Genomic DNA, 21667 nt, shown 5'->3' with positions numbered 1-21667 from the left:
CAGTCTTTATTTTGCAATTCTATCTGTCCACTGTCCTGCCGAAGTCTACCTCTTTCCTGCTTTTCAAGACAGAGGTAGGGCTCAGCAGGAAATCTTGACTGCAGCCCTGTGGTCCTGACTTTATTTTGTCTGTCTGGAGAAAGCATATTGCACAGAACCTCCCAGACTCTGTGCCCCACCATCCCTGTTCACCGGGGTAGATGTTGAGAGACATGTAAAATCAATAAAACAAAATAGGATTCAAATTATTACCCACCATCGCATCTAAAACATGTTAAAATGTAATTCAGGATAGATTTGCTTTGCCTTTTTTGCTGCACTGCAAATTTTATTATAGTCTTTACCTGGTACAGGACTATGGGGGTTTCATTATTGTGGAATTACGCTCAAGTCTCTGGGGACACCCAAGGCGTCTTGATTTGTAGGCATTTGAAACTGATTAAAAATGTAAAACTGGCCATAACGCATCTTAGGACTTATAGGTACCTAAACAGAAATTCATCCTGATGCTGGTCTGTTTTTGGATAATATTAGTAAGCTACATGTATTAGTAACATACATGTAATTTCACATAAATGATTACTTGTGCAAGCAAAATCGTTTTGCCGTATTCATTTTCAGGCAAAAATTTGCATTTCACGGCCATTCGGGGGCATTTTTTGAGGAATGACATTCGGGGGGGTTCCAAAAGGGGGAGGTCCCTGACACCTTCTGGACACACATTTCACTTACAGCAGCACCATCCCAGGGTTAAGGAAGATCTCCATACTCGGCTTTGCGCTGCAGGACCACCAACAGCAACACTGGACCAATGGATACACATATCCTGCAGATTGATTATTTGATGCCTCGGAGTAAGGAAGGTGATATGGAAGCAGCTGCAATAGCAGGGCACTGAAGGTAGGTTGACACTGGCACATATCCAGGCCCATCGTACAGGACACAAAATTTCTCCCAAAATTAGAAAAATATGTATCTCTCAGAGTAAAGAAGGAAATTGAGCTGCAGCAGCAGGGTAGGGCACAGGGAAGGCACTGACTGAATCCCACCAGATATTAGAAACAAGAACAAGAATTGATCCTCCAGAGTAAGGATGTCATTGAGGCACAAGGCAAAGGCCAGGCACTAGCAGACAGACACATCCAGCCACAAGACTGTCCCCTAATATTAGATAAAATAAGAATTGGTTCCCCAGAGTAAGGAAGGTGAGAGAAGAGCAACAGCAGCAGTATGCCACTGGGCCTGGGTAAGTAGGCACTAACATCCCCTCTTGGAGCAAGACTGAATTTCACAAATATTATAGAATTAATTTTTAAAAAAGCCCCCCAGAGTAAGGATGGTGAAAAGGATCAGCAGCACCACTAGTAGTAGGGCACTGGGCCTTGGCAGGCACTGGCAGATGATAGACACATCCTGTTCCTGTTCATGCTAAGGGCAAACCTTCCAACATCTTACAAAGGGATGGGGTGACTTTTTTTGTTAGGGTGTGTGGTTAAGAGGCATGGTTGCGTTGTATGTCTCGGTGACCTATTAATAATTTTAAATTTTTAGTGAGTAAGGGACAATATCATTTTTTGTACACAATATTATATTTGTGACACATTCGAAGGGCCATGCTTGAAAAGAGGAACAGAATAGGGAACTCAAAAGTCTTTCTAAACAGTTGTGGTACTTTTTGTGCTAGATGGAACTGATAACTATCTATGGGCCAAATGGGTTTTTTGGCCTAGAAATGGCTATGCTTTTGGTTTAGGCTTGCCTTCTTAACTAAATGTTGCCAGTCTTTTCCTGAGTGTTATGTTGAACAGGAATAGCAGAATAAACAATGATAAACAATTCACCAATAGGTCTTATTCATGATTTTTCCCAAAATACCACCATACAAATGAATAAAACTATAGCGACACATGTGATTGCTTTGAGCTTTGTGGTTTATTGACATATACATATAAAAGGATGGATAAGATTAACAAAACAAGTAACAGAAAATAAAGCATTACTGAACAATTCTGCCCTCTCCACTAGTGTGGACAAACTGATAGAGTTAAAACAAGACAAAATTATGGGTAAAAATAAAAAGCTTTAAACTCACAAGTATTTCTTTGGAATTTTAAGTACCTACAGTGTAGGAAGTTATAATCGTGAGACCCACATTTGTGTGTTTTTCACTCAGCATCTAAAGTTAGACTATGGAGGTTGCAGGATAAGTAGACATTTGGACGGGGAAAACATTAGGAACACTTATTCATTCAACCAAATTATGGTCTTGCTCTGCTCTCTTGTTTCCATTACTTATGAGGCAGTTTGAAATGACTGTTGTGCAAGCTCTGCTGATTCAGAGACTGGGGTACAGATTGCTCCTGCACAGCCACATCTTACTACATCCTTATAGGTGTAGCTTCTACGCTGCCCGTTTGCGCACAGAAGCTCAACTTGTCTTTCTGCCACCTCCAGCTCAGTACAGCAGGTACATTTATGATCCATATCTTGAGCTTCCATGGAATAGCTGAAAAATAGAAGAAACCAAACCTGTCACAAGGCTGAATACTTTTTACCATACACATTTTACTGAAAATGGCTTACTTAAAAGTATTAAAACCATATCTTAAATGATAGCACAAATAAAGTGTTATAACAATTGAAAAAAAAATGGTAACCTTGAGTGCTAAAGGGTTCAACAACCAAGCTGATAACTTACATGGATGAGCCCATACATGGACCACCGCAATATGTGAGTTCCACCTCAATCTCGCAGTCATCTTCCCTGAAGACTGTCACATTTTTGCGAGAACTACAATCTCCGGTTCCCACGGGTTTCTCTTCAACTATTACTTCTAGAAATCAAGAACAAGAATTGGTGGCAGCAGGAACTAGTATTATACATTACACTCATCTTATAATACAGTAGGTATTTAAAGATTCATTATAATAAAATTAAAAAGGGAAAACATCACAAAAAAATGTGCACTAATGACCATTTGAAATGTATAGTTTGGCAAGGAAACATGTAAGATGCATTTCTTAACAATAGAAATATTTTTATTTAGATTTAAGTATTGGTTACCTTTCTTAAGTGTGCATGTCTGACAGCAACCATCCTCATCATATTTAATGGTGTCCTATAAAATAAAAACGTTTTAGCTTTTCTTTTTAAATACACAATAAAATTATCATGATATCTGTGAATTGTGGTCACCTATCCTTCAAAATTGCGACTTAAGTTATCTTGACAGGGGTGCAGCTCTCCCAGTGTCATCACTAGGCCACCATGAGCAGGCAGGAATGATTTTCTAAAATAAAGCTACCAGGTCACCCTATTTTGGTGTCACGCAACACTGTATATTCTTACTGATGTGACGTGTGTAAGATCTGCAAAAAGATATACCTTCCTTGTAAGATCTCCCTGCAGTAAACCTTATCATGCAAACCACTTTACATCCAGATATTAAATAATCTTTTCTTTTACCATGGTTTTCATTAATTTCCCAACTACGGACTTACTCACAATATGATACAGAAACTTACCAACTACTTAATTGTGTAGCAATGCAACGAAAACAATTGAAATTAAAAAGGAAAAATAGAAAAGCTGATTGATATCCATTGAATTTACTACCATAGATCTTTTTCTGAACGCAGCTACCGAAAATACCTGTTCACATTTAGAAACATCCAGTTCCTGGCAGATCTTCTTCACTTTGGTCAGGATTGGTTTGCCATCCTCCTCATCACATTCATAGTAACTGCAGGTGCTACTTTCAGGGCGGTAAGACTCTCCAACCTAAATATGGATATACAAAACACATTTTAGATTGCAGCTTAACTTCAGTGGTGTCATTTACATAGAAAAAAAAAATATATATATATATATATATATTTTATAAATATATATATATATATATATAATAGATTTTAGTTTCCTCTTGTGCAAGTATGGAAAACACCTTTCACGTTCCATTTAAGATATGTGAGGCATACATGTCCTTGCATTCACCTTGATTTCCACTTGTTTGTCATCTACTCCTTTCACGGTACATTGATTAGCCACACATTCACCGCAACACTGTCCTTCCTTCTTAGCGTATGTGAAACCCTAAAAAGAAATGATATATATATGTATATAAATACATATGCACCCCCAGGAAACTTACAAAAGACCCCGCTATTTTGCAACAGTTATTTTCAAAACCACATCTGACTTACACTATTTTATCCTTAGCCGTGTTTCCAGGAAAATGGATAAACTTTGTTTAACAAAACATAAACATAATACATTTGCATATATATTTACCAAGAATAACTTGCACCCATAGAATTGATGTTTATTAAACCTTCACTTGTATTGTCATTTCACTATGTAATATGGTAACGGGGATATAAAGAAGATGTTATTCTTGAAATTATTTTATGTAGGCCTGTTAACAATTAATTTGTTTTATTACAATGGATATTTATATTTATTAAAAAAAAAAAAAAAAAAACATAATGTCAGCATGTGAAGAAAATGGGACTACTGCATATGCATAAATTCAAAATGGCTGAATCTTCATTTCACCAAGATGCGCGTACCTCTTTACAAGTCTCATCACACACGATTGGCTGACATTTTACTGCATAAAGCCCTGATTCCTCATCTTTTTCCTGTTCAGAACATTCACATTGTTGGCACACATCCTTAGGTTGTGGCACTGTGGATCCACGCTAGGTGAACAAAAACAAAGTCAAGTAATAAAGAAAACAACAATTAAAAAAGCAACAACATTGAATTGTAAAGTAACGACACTAATGAAAAGAGGGTACAAAGGTTCCGGTGTAACCCACTTGTGCAATACAACTGACACTTTCTTTGGTATTAGTTACTGTTCCATACAGGTTCCTTTGTCTGTGGACACAGTCACCAATAGTTTCCCCAAAAAATAGTGTGCTGAAAAATGAATTTACCTGGTATATGGTATTGTCTACTACGCAGACGGAGTCAGGCTCTGTGAAATGAACGACACGTTTTGTATTATTTTACTGATGTAACTGTCCATTTTGGAAGCTGCAATTAAGGACTTGATGGCGGTAATTTTGCTGTTTTATAATTACATTTTAATTCTCTGTTTACAGAACCCATCAATAAATGTACAAGTCTTTGGACCTCCACCTGATTGAGGCATAACTGCTATGAAACGTGGCAAGCTCTCTAGTTAATTCTTACACTCAGTAGTTTCAATAGGTGCCTATTTTCAGCATATATATATATATATATATATATATATATATATATATATATATCAACCGTGATAAGTTTGTCACATACATACACTTACCACATCTGATATTAGCACAACAAGCACCAGGGGGCCTGTAAGATACCACACGATAACCGGTTCCACATGTTGGCATTAGGCATTCACAGGGTCCACAAGCTAATAACAAACAGATAAAATGTATAATATTGATAACAAATAGGTAACATATTTTTAAAGTATCATGTTGGACAAAATCCCTATTCCTAGTTTAAAACTACCCGTGATTCAGGCTAACCATCTGGATGTGTCACCAAGACTTTTTTCTGGCTCTCATCCAGCTTGAAAAAAAAATATATATATAATAAGGTGGTTTAATGTGGCTAAATATGATATCCATGCCATAATATCACTGGGTGTTTTTACCAATAATCAGTATGCACAATAGCTCACGAAAATGCTGCCAAAGCAAGTTCACCCAATACATTCAGTAAATTCACACTTTCATATCACTAACCCATAGCATCATTATTTTATGTTATATAATCACAAAATAATCAGGCTTGTCTTTAAAAAAGAAGGAGGGCAGTAAATGTACATTGATTGCAACATTTCTGCACTTTAAGAGACTACTGTATTGTTTTCTATGTTACGTTACCGTGAAAAATCACCATGCATTTTGTTAGTCTGGGCCATATGTAAATCTTAACACCAACATCATTGCAATGGTACTTCATAGGTTGTCAACATTGCAAACCACTATATACTTAAAATCTAAGTACTTTAGATTTATATTGCTCTATAGAATATTACAAAGCTCTTCAATGAACTTCTACCTATGCCTTGCCAAATATAAACATATTATTTTAATATAAATCATGTAATCATGTTAAATAACAAGTTAACTATTAATCTTTTTTAAGTTACAAGAAACCAAATAGTAGTAAAGTATTTTCTGATTCACTTCACTGCCTTAAATGTTTCATTTCCCCTGAACAAGCAATTAATAATAATTTCATTAATATTTTTCAGGTAAAAATATATAACAAAACAAGAAGTCCATACTGGTTATTTCCATGAAAAGTAAAAGAAAACAAGGTTATAGGGTTCTGCTCAGTTGTGCTACCTGGGTGCGTTTCAGGTGGAGAAGAGCTTCCTGGGCTAGATTCTGTTGGTGAATATACTCCTGGACTCGTTTCTGATGGTGATGAACTTCCAGGACTTGATTCTGTTGGAGAATAGCCTCCTGGACTCGTTTCTGATGGCGATGAACTTCCAGGACTTGATTCTGTTGGAGAATAGCCCTCTGTACTCAATTCAGTTGAACCATGTGTTGGTGGTCTCCTGCTGGGCCTGGTTAGGTATGAAGTGCCACCTGTGACACTCATCACTAAGGAAGTATCAGTTGTTGGAGCGCTTCCTGTGGGAGGTGCAGTGGTGGAACCAGATTCTTCTACTGTAGAACCTGCTGAGGTTGGAGGCTTTTTGCTTGGTCTTGGCATGTGTGAAGAAGAACTGGTAACATCTTTTACATCTGAAGTTTCAGGTGTTGGGGAGCTGGATTCATTTGATGTAAATTCTGTTGGATGTGTGCTACCAGGGCTAGTTTCGGTTGGGGACAAGCCTCCTGGACTAGTTCCTGATGGTAATGAGCTTCCTGGACTTGTTTGTGTTGGTGAATATCCTCCTGGACTCGTTCCAGATGGCGATGAACTTTCAGGACTCGATTCTGTTGGAGAATAGCCTCCTGGACTCGTTTCTGATGGCGATGAACTTCCAGGACTTGATTCTGTTGGAGAATAGCCCTCTGTACTCAATTCAGTTGAACCATCTGTTGGTGGTCTCCTGCTGGGCCTGGTTAGGTATGAAGTGCCACCTGTGACACTCATCACTAAGGAAGTATCAGTTGTTGGAGCGCTTCCTGTGGGAGGTGCAGTGGTGGAACCAGATTCATTTTGTGTAAATTCTGTTGGATGTGTGCTACCAGGGCTAGTTTCCGTTGGGGACAAGCCTCCTGGACTAGTTCCTGATGGTAATGAGCTTCCTGGACTTGTTTGTGTTGGTGAATATCCTCCTGGACTCGTTCCAGATGGCGATGAACTTTCAGGACTCGATTCTGTTGAAGAATAGCCCTGTGTACTCAATTCGGTTGAACTTCCTTCAGTTGAACCAGGTGTTGGTGGTCTCTTGCTGGGCCTGGTTAGGTAGGAATTGCCACCTGTGACACTCATCACTAAGGAAGTATCAGTTGTTGGAGCGCTTCCTGTGGGAGGTGCAGTGGTGGAACCAGATTCTTCTACTGTAGAACCTGTTGAGGTTGGAGGCTTTTTGCTTGGTCTTGACATGTGTGGAGAAGAACTGGTAACATCTTTAACTTCTGAAGTTTCAGGTGTTGGAGTAGATGTGCTGCTGGGACTGTACTCTCCACCTGGAGATGTGCCTGTTGATGCTGTTGTGGAACATTGCCCCATGTGCCATTCTGGTCTACACGTATCGCTGCATATTGCATAATATTCACAACCATCTTTATCTGCTTCTTTGTAGAGTATTTCACCTAGTACATGAAAAAGATTTACCAGTTATTAAGTAGATCAAGCACTTCAATACGAGGGGATTAACAACAAGGTAACCCAGCCTATTGCTGGCAGTATGGTTGTGTGATTGGTGTGGGCTACAGCCATGCATTCTCAATGTTATGGAATGTCAGCTTTTATATTAGCAGCATCCTAACCTTTGTATTAAGGGACAGGATCAACCTGAACATAACCTGACCATTTTAGCATGTGCATTTTCTTTTAGAATCAGTATAATTATTAGCAAAATTAATTGGATAGTCAAGTCTGGTCACAGGAAATTTGATCAAAATCGTTGAAGCATGAAACTGGTTCAAGTGAACATACCTGGAGAAAAGAACTTTTCATTTACTTTGCAGAAGCAAGGTGTTGTGCCGCTGACAGTTGATGAACCTTCGGGAGATGTAGTTGGAGATGTGGTTTTTTCAGAAGATGATGGTGTGCTTCTTGTAGATAATATCACAGTTGCAGTAGTAGATGAAGCAGCGGATGAACTATCAGATGGGGATGTTGTTGGATAAGAAGTTGTTCCAGAGGTGGAAGACACTGTTACAGTACCACTTGAAGTACTAGAAACAGATGTTGTTGTACGAGAAGGACTGGGTGGAGAAGATGAACTTGGAGAACCAGGGGAACTAGGAGATGATTCAGTGGAAGGAGTTTGGCTTGACAAAATGCTTGTCGATGATGTGGGTGATGCTTCTGATGAGGATGGTTCAGATACAGAAGTTGTTGAAGGATGTTTTGTCATCTCAGAAGGTGAGGGCGAAGCAGGTGATGGGACTGATTCTCCACAAGCTTTAACAAACCTTTCAGAGCAGCACTCCATCCTTATCTCATAGTCATGGCATTTGTTGCCATCCTCTGATTGATGTTTATTCTCACAAACCAATCCATCTTTCACATTACACTTTGAAACTTGCTTAATATCTGTATAGGCTAAATCAGGAAATTGCACTGCTCTGCACTCAATTTGATTTTCAACTTCTTCTGGCTTGCAGACTTCTATTCCTTTGGTCTTTAGTTTACTTGAGTTTTCAATATCCCCACTTTCTATATCTGATGAAGGTTTCTCTTCGTTAAACCACCTTGTCCAGTGGCATTCAGATAGTCTGAACTTTTCACAGCTGGTAGTTGTACTTGGGGAACTGGTGGATGAAATGCCAGAGGATGGGGGAGATGTTGAAGATGAAGTTGCAGAAGGAGATGTAGGTGAAAGTGTGGCTTTTGATGTTGATGTGGTGGTGGAACCTTCTGTCACTGGGCCTGTTGAAGTCTCAGAGGAGGTGCCAGGAGTTTTAGAAGTTGATGCTCCAGGGACTGAAGTAGATGGGGACGTTCCAGGTGAGGAAGGTTTAGTTACTGCAGTTGTTGTAGGGATCTTAGTCACTTCGGTAGATGATGGTGTGGCAGGAGATGTAGTAAATTCACCACAGAATTTAACAAAATTTTTAGAACAGCATTCAATTCGTATCTTGAAGTCATGACATAGTGTATCATTTTCAGTCTGATCTTCATTATTACACACTAATCCTTCTTTAATATTACATTTAGATACTTGTTTTATTTCTTCATAAGCTAGCTCTGGATATTCCTCAGCCCTGCACTCAATTTGGTTTTCAACCTCTTCTTTCTTACATACTTCTATTCCTTTGGACCTTAGTTTATTTGTATTCTCATTGTCGCCACTTTTAATATCTGTTGAAGGTTTCTCCTCATTAAACCATTCTGTCCAATGACATTCTGATGCTCTAAACTTCTCACAGTTTTCAGTAGTTGTGTAGTCAGGTTCAGTTACAGCACCTGTTGATGGGCGTTCTGTAACAACAGGTGAGGATGGTGAGGTTCCAGGTGTTTCTGATGTTGAAGATCCACTTACTGTAGTTGTTGATTCAGTGATGATGGGGCTAGATGTTGTTGGTGTTTCTAGTCGCTCACAATACTCCGCACAACATTCATATCTCATTCGGTAATTATGACACTTTTCTTTTTCCTTTTGTTCTCTGTTTTGACATGCTAGTCCAGTTTCCACATCACAAGTTATCACTTGTTGATTATCAGAAATGCTTCTTCCATCTTTGTCCACAGCTTCACATTCTATTTTGTTTTCAACCTCCCCTTTAGAGCAAACCTCTCCCCCTTTAGATTTTATATCTTCTATACTCTCATTGTCTCCACCATCACTTTTTTTATTAGGTTTATTGTTATCATACCACTGAGTCCAGCGACACTCCATCTTATACACACAGGGTGATGTTGTATATGTGCCACCTGATGAAGTCAGACTAGTGGATGAAGGAGATGATGGTGAGGATTCAGCACCAGGTGACCCAGGTTCTGTCACAGATGTTGTGGTAGGACTTCCAGAAGTAGATGTTCCAGGGCCAGAAGGAGAGGATGTTTCAGGCTTTTCATCAGGTGTTTTGGACCCAGGAGAAGAAGGTTCAGTTACAGAACTTGTCGTTGAGCTTCCAGAAGTGGATGTTCCAGGACCTAGTGGAGATGTTGTACCAGGTGTTTCTCCAGGTGTTTTGGATCCAGGAGAAGAAGATTCAGTCACAGAAGTTGTAGTTGGACTTCCAGAAGTAGACGTTCCAGGGCCAGAAGGAGATGATGTTTCATTAATTTCACCAGGTGTTTTAGATCCAGGAGAGGATGGTTCAGTCACAGAGGCTGTAGTAGGAGTTCCTGAAGTAGAAGTTTCAGGTCCATATGGAGAGGTTGTGCCAGGAGTTTTAGAAGTTGATGCTCCAGGGACTGAAGTAGATGGGAACGTTCCAGGTGAGGAAGGTTTAGTTACTGCAGTTGTTGTAGGGATCTTAGTCACTTCGGTAGATGTTGGTGAGGCAGGAGATGTAGTAAATTCACCACAGAATTTAACAAAATTTTTAGAACAGCATTCAATTCGTATCTTGAAGTCATGACATAGTGTATCATTTTCAGTCTGATCTTCATTATTACACACTAATCCTTCTTTAATATTACATTTAGATACTTGTTTTATTTCTTCATAAGCTAGCTCTGGATATTCCTCAGCCCTGCACTCAATTTGGTTTTCAACCTCTTCTTTCTTACATACTTCTATTCCTTTGGACCTTAGTTTATTTGTATTCTCATTGTCGCCACTTTTAATATCTGTTGAAGGTTTCTCCTCATTAAACCATTCTGTCCAATGACATTCTGATGCTCTAAACTTCTCACAGTTTTCAGTAGTTGTGTAGTCAGGTTCAGTTACAGCACCTGTTGATGGGCGTTCTGTAACAACAGGTGAGGATGGTGAGGTTCCAGGTGTTTCTGATGTTGAAGATCCACTTACTGTAGTTGTTGATTCAGTGATGATGGGGCTAGATGTTGTTGGTGTTTCTAGTCGCTCACAATACTCCGCACAACATTCATATCTCATTCGGTAATTATGACACTTTTCTTTTTCCTTTTGTTCTCTGTTTTGACATGCTAGTCCAGTTTCCACATCACAAGTTATCACTTGTTGATTATCAGAAATGCTTCTTCCATCTTTGTCCACAGCTTCACATTCTATTTTGTTTTCAACCTCCCCTTTAGAGCAAACCTCTCCCCCTTTAGATTTTATATCTTCTATACTCTCATTGTCTCCACCATCACTTTTTTTATTAGGTTTATTGTTATCATACCACTGAGTCCAGCGACACTCCATCTTATACACACAGGGTGATGTTGTATATGTGCCACCTGATGAAGTCAGACTAGTGGATGAAGGAGATGATGGTGAGGATTCAGCACCAGGTGACCCAGGTTCTGTCACAGATGTTGTGGTAGGACTTCCAGAAGTAGATGTTCCAGGGCCAGAAGGAGAGGATGTTTCAGGCTTTTCATCAGGTGTTTTGGACCCAGGAGAAGAAGGTTCAGTTACAGAACTTGTCGTTGAGCTTCCAGAAGTGGATGTTCCAGGACCTAGTGGAGATGTTGTACCAGGTGTTTCTCCAGGTGTTTTGGATCCAGGAGAAGAAGATTCAGTCACAGAAGTTATAGTTGGACTTCCAGAAGTAGACGTTCCAGGGCCAGAAGGAGAGGATGTTTCATTAATTTCACCAGGTGTTTTAGATCCAGGAGAGGATGGTTCAGTCACAGAGGCTGTAGTAGGAGTTCCTGAAGTAGAAGCTTCAGGTCCATATGGAGAGGTTGTGCCAGGAGTTTTAGAAGTTGATGCTCCAGGGACTGAAGTAGATGGGAACGTTCCAGGTGAGGAAGGTTTAGTTACTGCAGTTGTTGTAGGGATCTTAGTCACTTCGGTAGATGATGGTGAGGCAGGAGATGTTGTAAATTCACCACAGAATTTAACAAAATTTTTAGAACAGCATTCAATTCGTATCTTGAAGTCATGACATAGTGTATCATTTTCAGTCTGATCTTCATTATTACACACTAATCCTTCTTTAATATTACATTTAGATACTTGTTTTATTTCTTCATAAGCTAGCTCTGGATATTCCTCAGCCCTGCACTCAATTTGGTTTTCAACCTCTTCTTTCTTACATACTTCTATTCCTTTGGACCTTAGTTTATTTGTATTCTCATTGTCGCCACTTTTAATATCTGTTGAAGGTTTCTCCTCATTAAACCATTCTGTCCAATGACATTCTGATGCTCTAAACTTCTCACAGTTTTCAGTAGTTGTGTAGTCAGGTTCAGTTACAGCACCTGTTGATGGGCGTTCTGTAACAACAGGTGAGGATGGTGAGGTTCTAGGTGTTTCTGATGTTAAAGATCCACTTACTGTAGTTGTTGATTCAGTGATGATGGGGCTAGATGTTGTTGGTGTTTCTAGTCGCTCACAATACTCCGCACAACATTCATATCTCATTCGGTAATTATGACACTTTTCTTTTTCCTTTTGTTGTCTGTTTTGACATGCTAGTCCAGTTTCCACATCACAAGTTATCACTTGTTGATTATCAGAAATGCTTCTTCCATCTTTGTCCACAGCTTCACATTCTATTTTGTTTTCAACCTCCCCTTTAGAGCAAACCTCTCCCCCTTTAGATTTTATATCTTCTATACTCTCATTGTCTCCACCATCACTTTTTTTATTAGGTTTATTGTTATCATACCACTGAGTCCAGCGACACTCCATCTTATACACACAGGGTGATGTTGTATATGTGCCACCTGATGAAGTCAGACTAGTGGATGAAGGAGATGATGGTGAGGATTCAGCACCAGGTGACCCAGGTTCTGTCACAGATGTTGTGGTAGGACTTCCAGAAGTAGATGTTCCAGGGCCAGAAGGAGAGGATGTTTCAGGCTTTTCATCAGGTGTTTTGGACCCAGGAGAAGAAGGTTCAGTTACAGAACTTGTCGTTGAGCTTCCAGAAGTAGATGTTCCAGGACCTAGTGGAGATGTTGTGCCAGGTGTTTCTCCAGGTGTTTTGGATCCAGGAGAAGAAGATTCAGTCACAGAAGTTGTAGTTGGACTTCCAGAAGTAGATGTTCCAGGGCCAGAAGGAGAGGATGTTTCAGTAATTTCACCAGGTGTTTTGGATCCAGGAGAGGATGGTTCAGTCACAGAGGCTGAACTAGGACTTCCAGATGTAGATGTCCCAGGGCCAGAAGGAGAGGACGGACTTTCCGTAATAGTTGATGATGGAACTAATGTTCCAGGTGTTTTTGTTGATGAAGATTCTGTACTTGGTGATTTAGTGGTAGGTGCTTCACAGAACTCAAAACAACATTCAACCCTAATTCTGTAATTGTGACATTTCTCCTTCTTCATCTGATGGCTATTTCTGCAACTCAGACCACCTTTTAGGACACAAGACATTATCTGCTGATTATTAGCAATTGTTTTTCCATATTTGTCTATGGCTTCACATTGTATTTTGTTTTCAATTTCTCCATTTATACAAACTACATGTCCTTTTGCTTTTACATCCTCTATACTTTCACTATCTCCACCATCACTTTTTGTGTTAGGTTGATTAAGATCATACCACTGAGTCCAGCGACATTCCTTCTTATATACACATGTAGATGATGGTTGAGATGTACCAATTACAGATGGTGCAGATGACGGAGGTGATGTGCTTTCAGTAGCAATCGCAGGGGTCGACTGCATGTGAGGTGTTGTACCAGGGGTCCTAGTAGATGAGGTTGATGGATGTATTGGAGATTTTGTAGTCCCTGGTTCAGAAGTTTCTGATGATGTGGCCAATTCAGTAGGGGATGTAGTGGATATTATTGGTGTTTGTGGTGATTCACAATATTTTGCACAGCATTCAACCCTTATTCTGTAATTGTTACATTTCTTTGTTATGTTTTGATCGCTGTTCGAGCAAATTAATCCATTTTCCAGATTACAAGTAATTACCTGTTGATTGTTAGTGATTGGTAAACCCTCATCATCTATAGCATCACATTCTATTTTATTTTCAACTTCTTTATTTGTACAAATCACGGCTCCTGCTTTCTTTATATCATTAAGGCTTTCTACTTCTCCACCATCACTTTTTTTATTTGGTACATTAGTATCATACCAGGGTGTCCAGCGGCATTCCATCTTGTGTATACAGGCTGTTGTTGGTGAAACTGAACTTGTTACTTGAGATGGTGATTCTTTTGATGGAGACGTGGGCACTTCTTTTGAAGTAGTTTGAGATGTTGATGTTTCAGGTGTAGATTTTACTTCATGTGATGAACTTTCTGTTGATGATGGTGTTGGTGAATATATAGTAGTAGGAGATGACTGGGTGGATTTTTCAGTACCTGGAGATGTTTGGGAACTTGGTGACTCAGTAGTGGCTGTACATTCCCTATAATTACAGCATTCAACCCTCATTTCAAAATTGTGGCATATAGGTGAGTTTTTGCTATTAAGGCAAATAAGACCATTTTTTCTGCTACATGTAACATCTTGTCCTAGATCCTCTAAAGCTTGATCTGGATATTCTTTTGCTCTGCATTGTACGCTTTTTGGATTTTTGCACAATTCATGGCCTTTGGCTCTTATATTCTCAAAGGTTTCGAAATCACCATCTTCAGCTCCAAGATCTGGATTGCTCACATCATACCATTGGGACCAACTGCACTCATAAGCTTCAACACAGATGGTTGGAATAGCTGAAACAGTAAACAGACACAATATTATTATAATTATTATTATTATTATCATCATCATTATTTTCTTGCTTAGAATGTGTATACCAAAACAGCAAGTAAATACTAAGTATTTCTGTTGTACAAATAACACAATGTGTGACAAAACATGACAAAAAATGTATAATTTATAGGAAATTTACCAGTTGGAATTGTTGTGGTGCCAGCAAAACCAGGGGGGGTGCTGTTCAGTTCTGAAGATGTTTCACTGCTTGTTTCAACAGAGATAGATGAGGTTATGTCTGTGGAGGACTCAGTTAGTGATGAAGATGATGTAGAACTGGGGTAGCCAGTCGAAGATCCGGGGGATGTATAATCAGAAGGACCTGTAGATGTGCCTATTGGTGTTGAGGCTGTGGAAGGACTAGGATAGCCAGCTGAAGAGCCAGGAGATGAAGGACCTGTAGAGGACTCAATTGGTGATGAAGATGTTGGAGAGCTGGTGTAGCCAGTTGAAGAGCTGGGGGATGTATAATCAGAAGGACCTGTAGATGTGCTTATTGGTGTTGAGGTTGTGGAAGAACTAGGATAACCAACTGAAGAACCAGGGGACAAGGGACCTGTCGAGGACTCAACTGGTGATGAAGATGTTGGAGAACTAGAGGAGCTAGAGGATGTATAATCAGAAGGACCTGTAGGTGAAGCAGTTGGTGTTGATGGTGTGGAGAAGTCAAATTCTGTACTTGGACTCACTGTGGTTGCACATGGACCAATGCTTCTTTCAATAGTTGAATTGTCTGAGCAAATTGCATTAATACATCCGCCAATTCCATCACCAGTGGAATAAATTATATCACCAGGCAAAAATTCCTTGTTTTCATAAAAGCAGCAGACTGCAGAAAGTAAATATAAAAACATAACTTATTAACTAAACATTAAACTGGATCCAAAACAAGAGTGCTTTACTGAGCTGGAGCTGGCTACATTACTTGAGAAAATAAATAGCATAACATTAAATGTCTAAATGCAAATCTAATTGTAATATTGAATTGCACTCCATCTCTTTCATACACTAATATTTGTTAATGAAAAAAACAACAGCAGCAAAGCAGTTATCCACAGATGATAACTTTGTAACAAGTTGTGTAGTAGTTACTTACCTGGTTGTTTAGAACATACTTTTCCAGTGTTTGTACATCGGCTGAAATAAATGATAATTATAGAAAACAATTAGCATATAAACTGATAATATATTGTACACTACAGGTAGTAAACAAATAAATTAGGCCTTACAGTATTAATCAAACTATTACTTCAACCACTGAAGCAGATTTTTAAATTTTGTATGGGGGTTTTATATTTATTTATTTATTTATTATAAAGGAAACATCTATGGACGTTTCTGCAATGTTTGTAGAGTTATAGCTTTTTTATTTTAATTATAGCATAAATCTACTATAAAAGAGTGCACATTTGTATATGATATACTTATTTATATAACATTTTACATAGAATCTGCAGTCGTGCTTCTTTATTCCACCGTCATCCGAAATATTTTGCCCCTAATTGGCTGCTTAAGCTGTCAATCAGCAGGAGCACAATACTTTCAAAAAAAATCAATAGGAGTGTGTCCAGTCACTGATTTACAACATTTACATTTCAGACTCAATTTAAATATGCACCACCTTGTGTCTGAGACCTTTTCTGAATATATTCCTTACCAGATTGAACATCTGTTTTCACTTGGCATTTTCTGTCCCGGTTTATATTCTTCCCCATATTCATCATAACAGTGGCATGAAGAAACACACCGCATACTCTCCTCATCAAAGTAAGGTCTGGCAGGTGGGCATTTCGGGTAGCAACCTGGAAATAATGAGTAGCAAATGTATATAAAAATATCATTTTATAGATTACATTTGAATTGCTTTCATGTCTCTGAATGGTTGGTCAAACGTTATCTAATGTCATTAGGAACCTGACCATTTAGCTACTTAATTACAAAGGGCTGACAAATTACACAGTGGTTTGGGAAATTATTTGGGACTAGAAAATACATCCCAGTGGTGCAATTTATGGGAGCAAACGTTCTTTCTAAATCAGATGTCTCATGGGCATGGTCGAGTTTCAGCCAATATAGCTGCCCTTCATTAATATTTACCTTAATCTGTGTTGATCAATGAAAATGCTATATACTTAATGGCTATATCACACTTGTGTTTTGTAGAGTGGAAACTCTGTTATCAGGTACATGTTGAAATACAAATTTGAAAATACCGAAATACTTTCAGTTCTGGCATATATGAAGCATTCAGTGTTTGAACTGTTGTGTTAATATCATTTTCATCAGGGAGTTGTTGTTCTCACCTTCTAAACCGGTCAAGTTGTTAAAGCAAACACCAGTAGGATTCCTACAGGTTTTTAGGCATGGAGCTCCACAAGCCTGGTAGTGCCATTCACAATGTCCTTCCCGGTTGTAGTAGTCACAAAACACAGCTGTTGAAGGAGAAGAAATAAGGTTTTTAGGTCAGTAAATTATATTAAGTCATATTTCAAGGACTGGTCTTTATTCTGTGTGCTCTTGCATGGATTTTTACATGGGACACATGATCCTCGTGTTTTCCTACCTTAAAGCTAAACTCAGTAATGAGAAGCTAGATTGCTAGTGGGTGCTTTTAGACAGGCTGTGGTTCTTATGTTAGAAAAAGTGGGTGTTTAGCAGTATTAAAGAGTGTTTTTTTTTTAAAAGGAAAGATCAGCAGGTTATTTAGGAGGCTAAAAGGACAGAAATAAGAAATAAAATCCTGTCCAAGTTTGGATTACTATATCTTTGGGTTGTACTTCATGTCTAATGGGAGAAAGGTAAGTCAGATAAAAATATATACCCTTAAGTTCAAGGGTCATTAAAAGCAACATAGTCAGCATTATGAATTCATCTATAGTTTTTTGTTTACAATTCTGTATTTAACTGTCATGATTAACTGATACGTACGGCACATGGTTGGTGTTCTCCAGGTGACGCACTCGCCAGCTTCACTGCAAGCTTGAGCATACGAGGCTACAGCTGTACAGAAGCACTCGCAGTCTCCACCAGTGTCACAGGCGCATGCATCGTTAACACAAGCTTCGTAATATTTCACTGGGTCCACCTGTGAGCAGAGAACGTTATTTTTTTTTATACATTGTTCAACTTTGTATTTATTAATTTGCTGTCTGATAACAATGACCCCCAAATGACCCCCAAATGTAAGCAATTGGAATAGTTATTTTGCAGTTACAGATTGGGTAAGAACTGAAAATAGAAGTTTGAAAAATCTGATAAAAGAGCACTTCTAAATCCCCTAGGGAGAAAGCAAGTATTTCAGAGATGACATCACACTACAAATCTGGAATTAAAAGGTTTCAATAGAATAAAGCAAAAATAATATCAGTCTTACCAAAGCATGACACGAGTAGAAGACTGGTCCAGTGAGGATGCTACACTGTCTCTGTGCCCATGATTTTCTGTATGGGTTATGAGAACAAGGATCCCTGACAACAAAAGCGTCTGGGCAATTGGGAGACATTTTCCAACTGTTACCAAATTCGGTAACATCTCCAACCACAGAGAGACTCCTGGTGATAAAGTCATTAACAGTATTGCCATCATAGTTACCGCAAAGACCACAGACTTTTCCCTGTAAAAAGAAATATCATTGTATTTTAGTTTACTCTGAAATGTTAACATGTGTGATGTTCATAGAACCTTTTCTAATAAACAGTTTGTGCACTCATGATTTTACTTTTTTTTCTGAAACTTACCTTAAACGTAGGATGCAATTTTACAAAGATAGTGGTTTTCTTGTCCCACACCAAAACTAGGCCATTCAAAGCTTCAACCACCATGTAGATGCCCATCTGTCTGACCCTGAAGGGCACATACTCCCCAAATTCCCTTTTAACCACATCAAACTTCTGGTCACCAAGAATTAGCTGATAGTTCTGGAAGAAGAAATAGGAAAAGAATATTAAATTGTTAACTGCACTGATTACTACTGCAGTATACATTTTCTTAAATGAGAGCTTTAGAAATCACAAAAAAGGTTGGAAAGGGCAACCCGAGTGGTGTTTCATGCCACAAATTATGGATTTCAACTTTTCTTTAATATAAGAAAAGCTTCTTAACACATAGAGGGACTGATATTACTCACCCCTAAGAAGAGCCTGATGGATTTTGAGCAGGTAGTGCCTGTGGTGCCGCAGGGTATGTTCTCTGTGATCACTCTGAATGTTCCAGCCTTGGAATCATCAGAACAGTAATCCTGGGGATTGATGTATTATTTGAGAGATTTGAGACATGAACATAGCAAGTCTAAAAAAATCCCATAAAATCATCAACAACCCAAAAACAATGTTTGCAAACAACATTTTAATATTTTTAATATTAATATTATTGATAGACATGAATTTGCGAATTTTACATCTGTTTTGTTGACAGTCTTCATTTTGTGAGTTCATTGCATCAATAATAACCAATCGTGTTATAAGGAAGAAGGATGTACCTGAGCCAAAGTATACTGACAGTCTCCATTGAAACGGTATCTCTTTGCATCAAAGGTAATGTAGTGTCCATCTCCATAAACAGCGCAAGTTCCCAGGCAGGTGTTAGTTGTACAATCCCATTTTCTCTGTTTGCAAGTACTATAAAATTATAACATTTTAGGAGGAGATATAGTTCATATAGTTGTTTAACTTCCTGTGAGATCATATCCTATTGAGTCAACAATCACTTTTGATTTCCATATAATGCTGATTCCAGCACAAAGAATATGCTTACCAGGTGTTGCACTCAACCTGTATTACTTCTCCTGCCTCAAAGAAGTCATCATTGTGTACACAAGGACAGTCTTCCTCACGGACACATTCCCCTCTATCGTTGATCACCAATCCTTCTGGACACATGCATCCAGATACACATTCTTTACTGTACTGTAATATATAATAGCAAACTGTAACCATCGTACCAAATAGAGGGTGTCTAACTGTCCACCCTCAGCAGAAACAAATAAACTTGTATCTAACAATATAAAGTACACTTATATTGCAGAGAAGGAAGGTCAAATGTTGGCCTAGGAATTAGTGGACTTACTAAAGTATTTTTTAATTCTAGCTATAAAAATGTATATTTCATGATTTATACAGATTTTATTCATATAAAGTGGTGAGAGAGTTTGATGCCCAAAAGTAAGTATGGTGCTTTGTACAACCACTGTATGAACGCCCCAAAGACCAACCATGGTGCTAAGAATAGTATGAAATTAGACTGGTAATTGGTATTTAAAACCAAAAATATGTGAAACACAAATTCATCATTTTATGTTCATGTATTATTCTACAGCAGTAACAACAAGTGTCACTTACACATTCTGTTTCAAAGGTTGAGCAGCTTTTTTGGCATTCAGATCCCATGCTTTCAGGTGGAGCATTTTTGCAGTCAAAGTAGACCAGTGGGTATTCGCACACTACATTAAATAAAAAAATTTTGGGGGGGAAAAAATGGAAATCAAACAGAGGCATTGCTACACATTCAATGGTCACAATTTAGATATATTGTTTGAAGTAATAGTTATGCTATTACTAGAAAGGGGCTTAACTAGTGTAAATTTCAGGTAAATGTTGTTACAAAATGTAATTTTAAATGTGTCCAAGTTTTGCAATCAAAATGATTTCTGCATGGAATCAAAACTAGACCTGACATTACACGTACACTGAAACACAAGTGGACCCCCTTTTTATAACACTTTCCATGCAAGTGTTGAACATGATTGTCTTTTTTGTTGCTTTGCTTCAAAAATTGTCCTACTTTTTAAAAATTATTAAGATGCGGTATATACCTTTCTCTTGTGATTGTTCTCCAATACATTCCATTTTTCCATTAGTACATGTGCTGCAATATTAGATAAAAATATATATAGTTGTTAGCATTAGTGAAAGCAGAAACGCATATGATGAAACAGACTGAAAAATGGGCTGGATTCCCAATAAAGCAGATAAGACATGAGCCTAGGGGACCACCTTTTTAGTAGCAGCACAGGGGGAAAGGGTAAGACTAGCCCTGCCACCTCTTGCATATAGAATACATTTTGCTCAAGTTCTATTTGACATCCACCTACTACTCTGTTTGATGCACCTATAGAATCCTGTTTTAAGATATGTAACTAACGGAGGATCTTTTAGTAGCCTTTGTGTCCTTTGGCATCTGGAATGTAAATCTGGCCCTGATGATGACTTACCATATTGCCCCATGTTCATGGATAACTTCTCCAGGGGATACTGGTGAACCTTTGTAAAAGCAGGAGCAAAAAGCAGGCAGGACACACTTGCCACTTTCATCCATATAGGTTCCATCCTCACAAATGCACCCATCGACGTTGGTGAAGGAGATATCGCAAGTCTCATCAGGCTCACTGATTGAGTGGCAAGTGGGCAGGCAAGTGCTGACTGAATAGCTGTATGTCAAAGTTGCAGGGCATGTAGTGGTGTAAACACCTAGAAGATATATAAAATGTACATACAAATTAGTTAACGATGAGTAACTGAATTCCGCTAATCAGACCATTCTTCGGCAACTACAAATTTGTAGACATTAGTATTTGCCCAGGATGCTTATGAATAAAGGTCTTGTGCAACATATGACAGGTACAGCTATGAGGTCGCCGCAGAGCATTTATACCCTTCAATAAAACCTAATGGCTCTGGGATCATGTTGCCACAGTGCTTCCTTCAGAAATGTGAACAGCCCCCGGTTGGTGATAT

The 21667-nt window shown here is 38.6% G+C and overlaps 1 protein-coding gene and 1 long non-coding RNA gene across 2 annotated transcripts in view; both read right to left on the bottom strand.

Moving 5' to 3' along the window:
* Nucleotides 1-2741: 2741 nt before the first annotated feature.
* Nucleotides 2742-3774, bottom strand: LOC128467117 (uncharacterized). Its single transcript, XR_008345686.1, has 3 exons — nucleotides 3653-3774; nucleotides 3065-3119; nucleotides 2742-2834 (listed from the first exon to the last, which is right to left on the bottom strand). It is a non-coding gene; the product is annotated as an uncharacterized LOC128467117 (long non-coding RNA).
* Nucleotides 3775-3958: 184 nt separating this feature from the next.
* The window catches only part of LOC128467629 (mucin-5AC-like), a 32333-nt gene continuing 14624 nt past the window's right edge, over nucleotides 3959-21667 (bottom strand). The window contains exons 17-35 of the mRNA XM_053449304.1: nucleotides 21145-21400; nucleotides 20746-20798; nucleotides 20273-20373; nucleotides 19689-19840; nucleotides 19414-19552; nucleotides 19063-19173; nucleotides 18674-18853; nucleotides 18310-18549; nucleotides 17865-18021; nucleotides 17240-17368; nucleotides 16594-16738; nucleotides 16033-16073; nucleotides 15076-15765; nucleotides 8132-14896; nucleotides 6358-7785; nucleotides 5313-5411; nucleotides 4942-4982; nucleotides 4570-4701; nucleotides 3959-4093 (exon numbers count right to left, since the gene is read on the bottom strand). Coding sequence (XP_053305279.1) covers nucleotides 3959-4093; nucleotides 4570-4701; nucleotides 4942-4982; nucleotides 5313-5411; nucleotides 6358-7785; nucleotides 8132-14896; nucleotides 15076-15765; nucleotides 16033-16073; nucleotides 16594-16738; nucleotides 17240-17368; nucleotides 17865-18021; nucleotides 18310-18549; nucleotides 18674-18853; nucleotides 19063-19173; nucleotides 19414-19552; nucleotides 19689-19840; nucleotides 20273-20373; nucleotides 20746-20798; nucleotides 21145-21400 — 10994 coding nt within the window. The remainder of the gene's footprint in view (nucleotides 4094-4569; nucleotides 4702-4941; nucleotides 4983-5312; nucleotides 5412-6357; nucleotides 7786-8131; nucleotides 14897-15075; nucleotides 15766-16032; nucleotides 16074-16593; nucleotides 16739-17239; nucleotides 17369-17864; nucleotides 18022-18309; nucleotides 18550-18673; nucleotides 18854-19062; nucleotides 19174-19413; nucleotides 19553-19688; nucleotides 19841-20272; nucleotides 20374-20745; nucleotides 20799-21144; nucleotides 21401-21667) is intronic.

This window comes from Spea bombifrons, chromosome 10 (assembly GCF_027358695.1).
Source record: "Spea bombifrons isolate aSpeBom1 chromosome 10, aSpeBom1.2.pri, whole genome shotgun sequence".
NCBI lineage: Eukaryota > Metazoa > Chordata > Amphibia > Anura > Pelobatidae > Spea > Spea bombifrons.
This window is presented reverse-complemented; position numbering and strand designations above follow the sequence as displayed.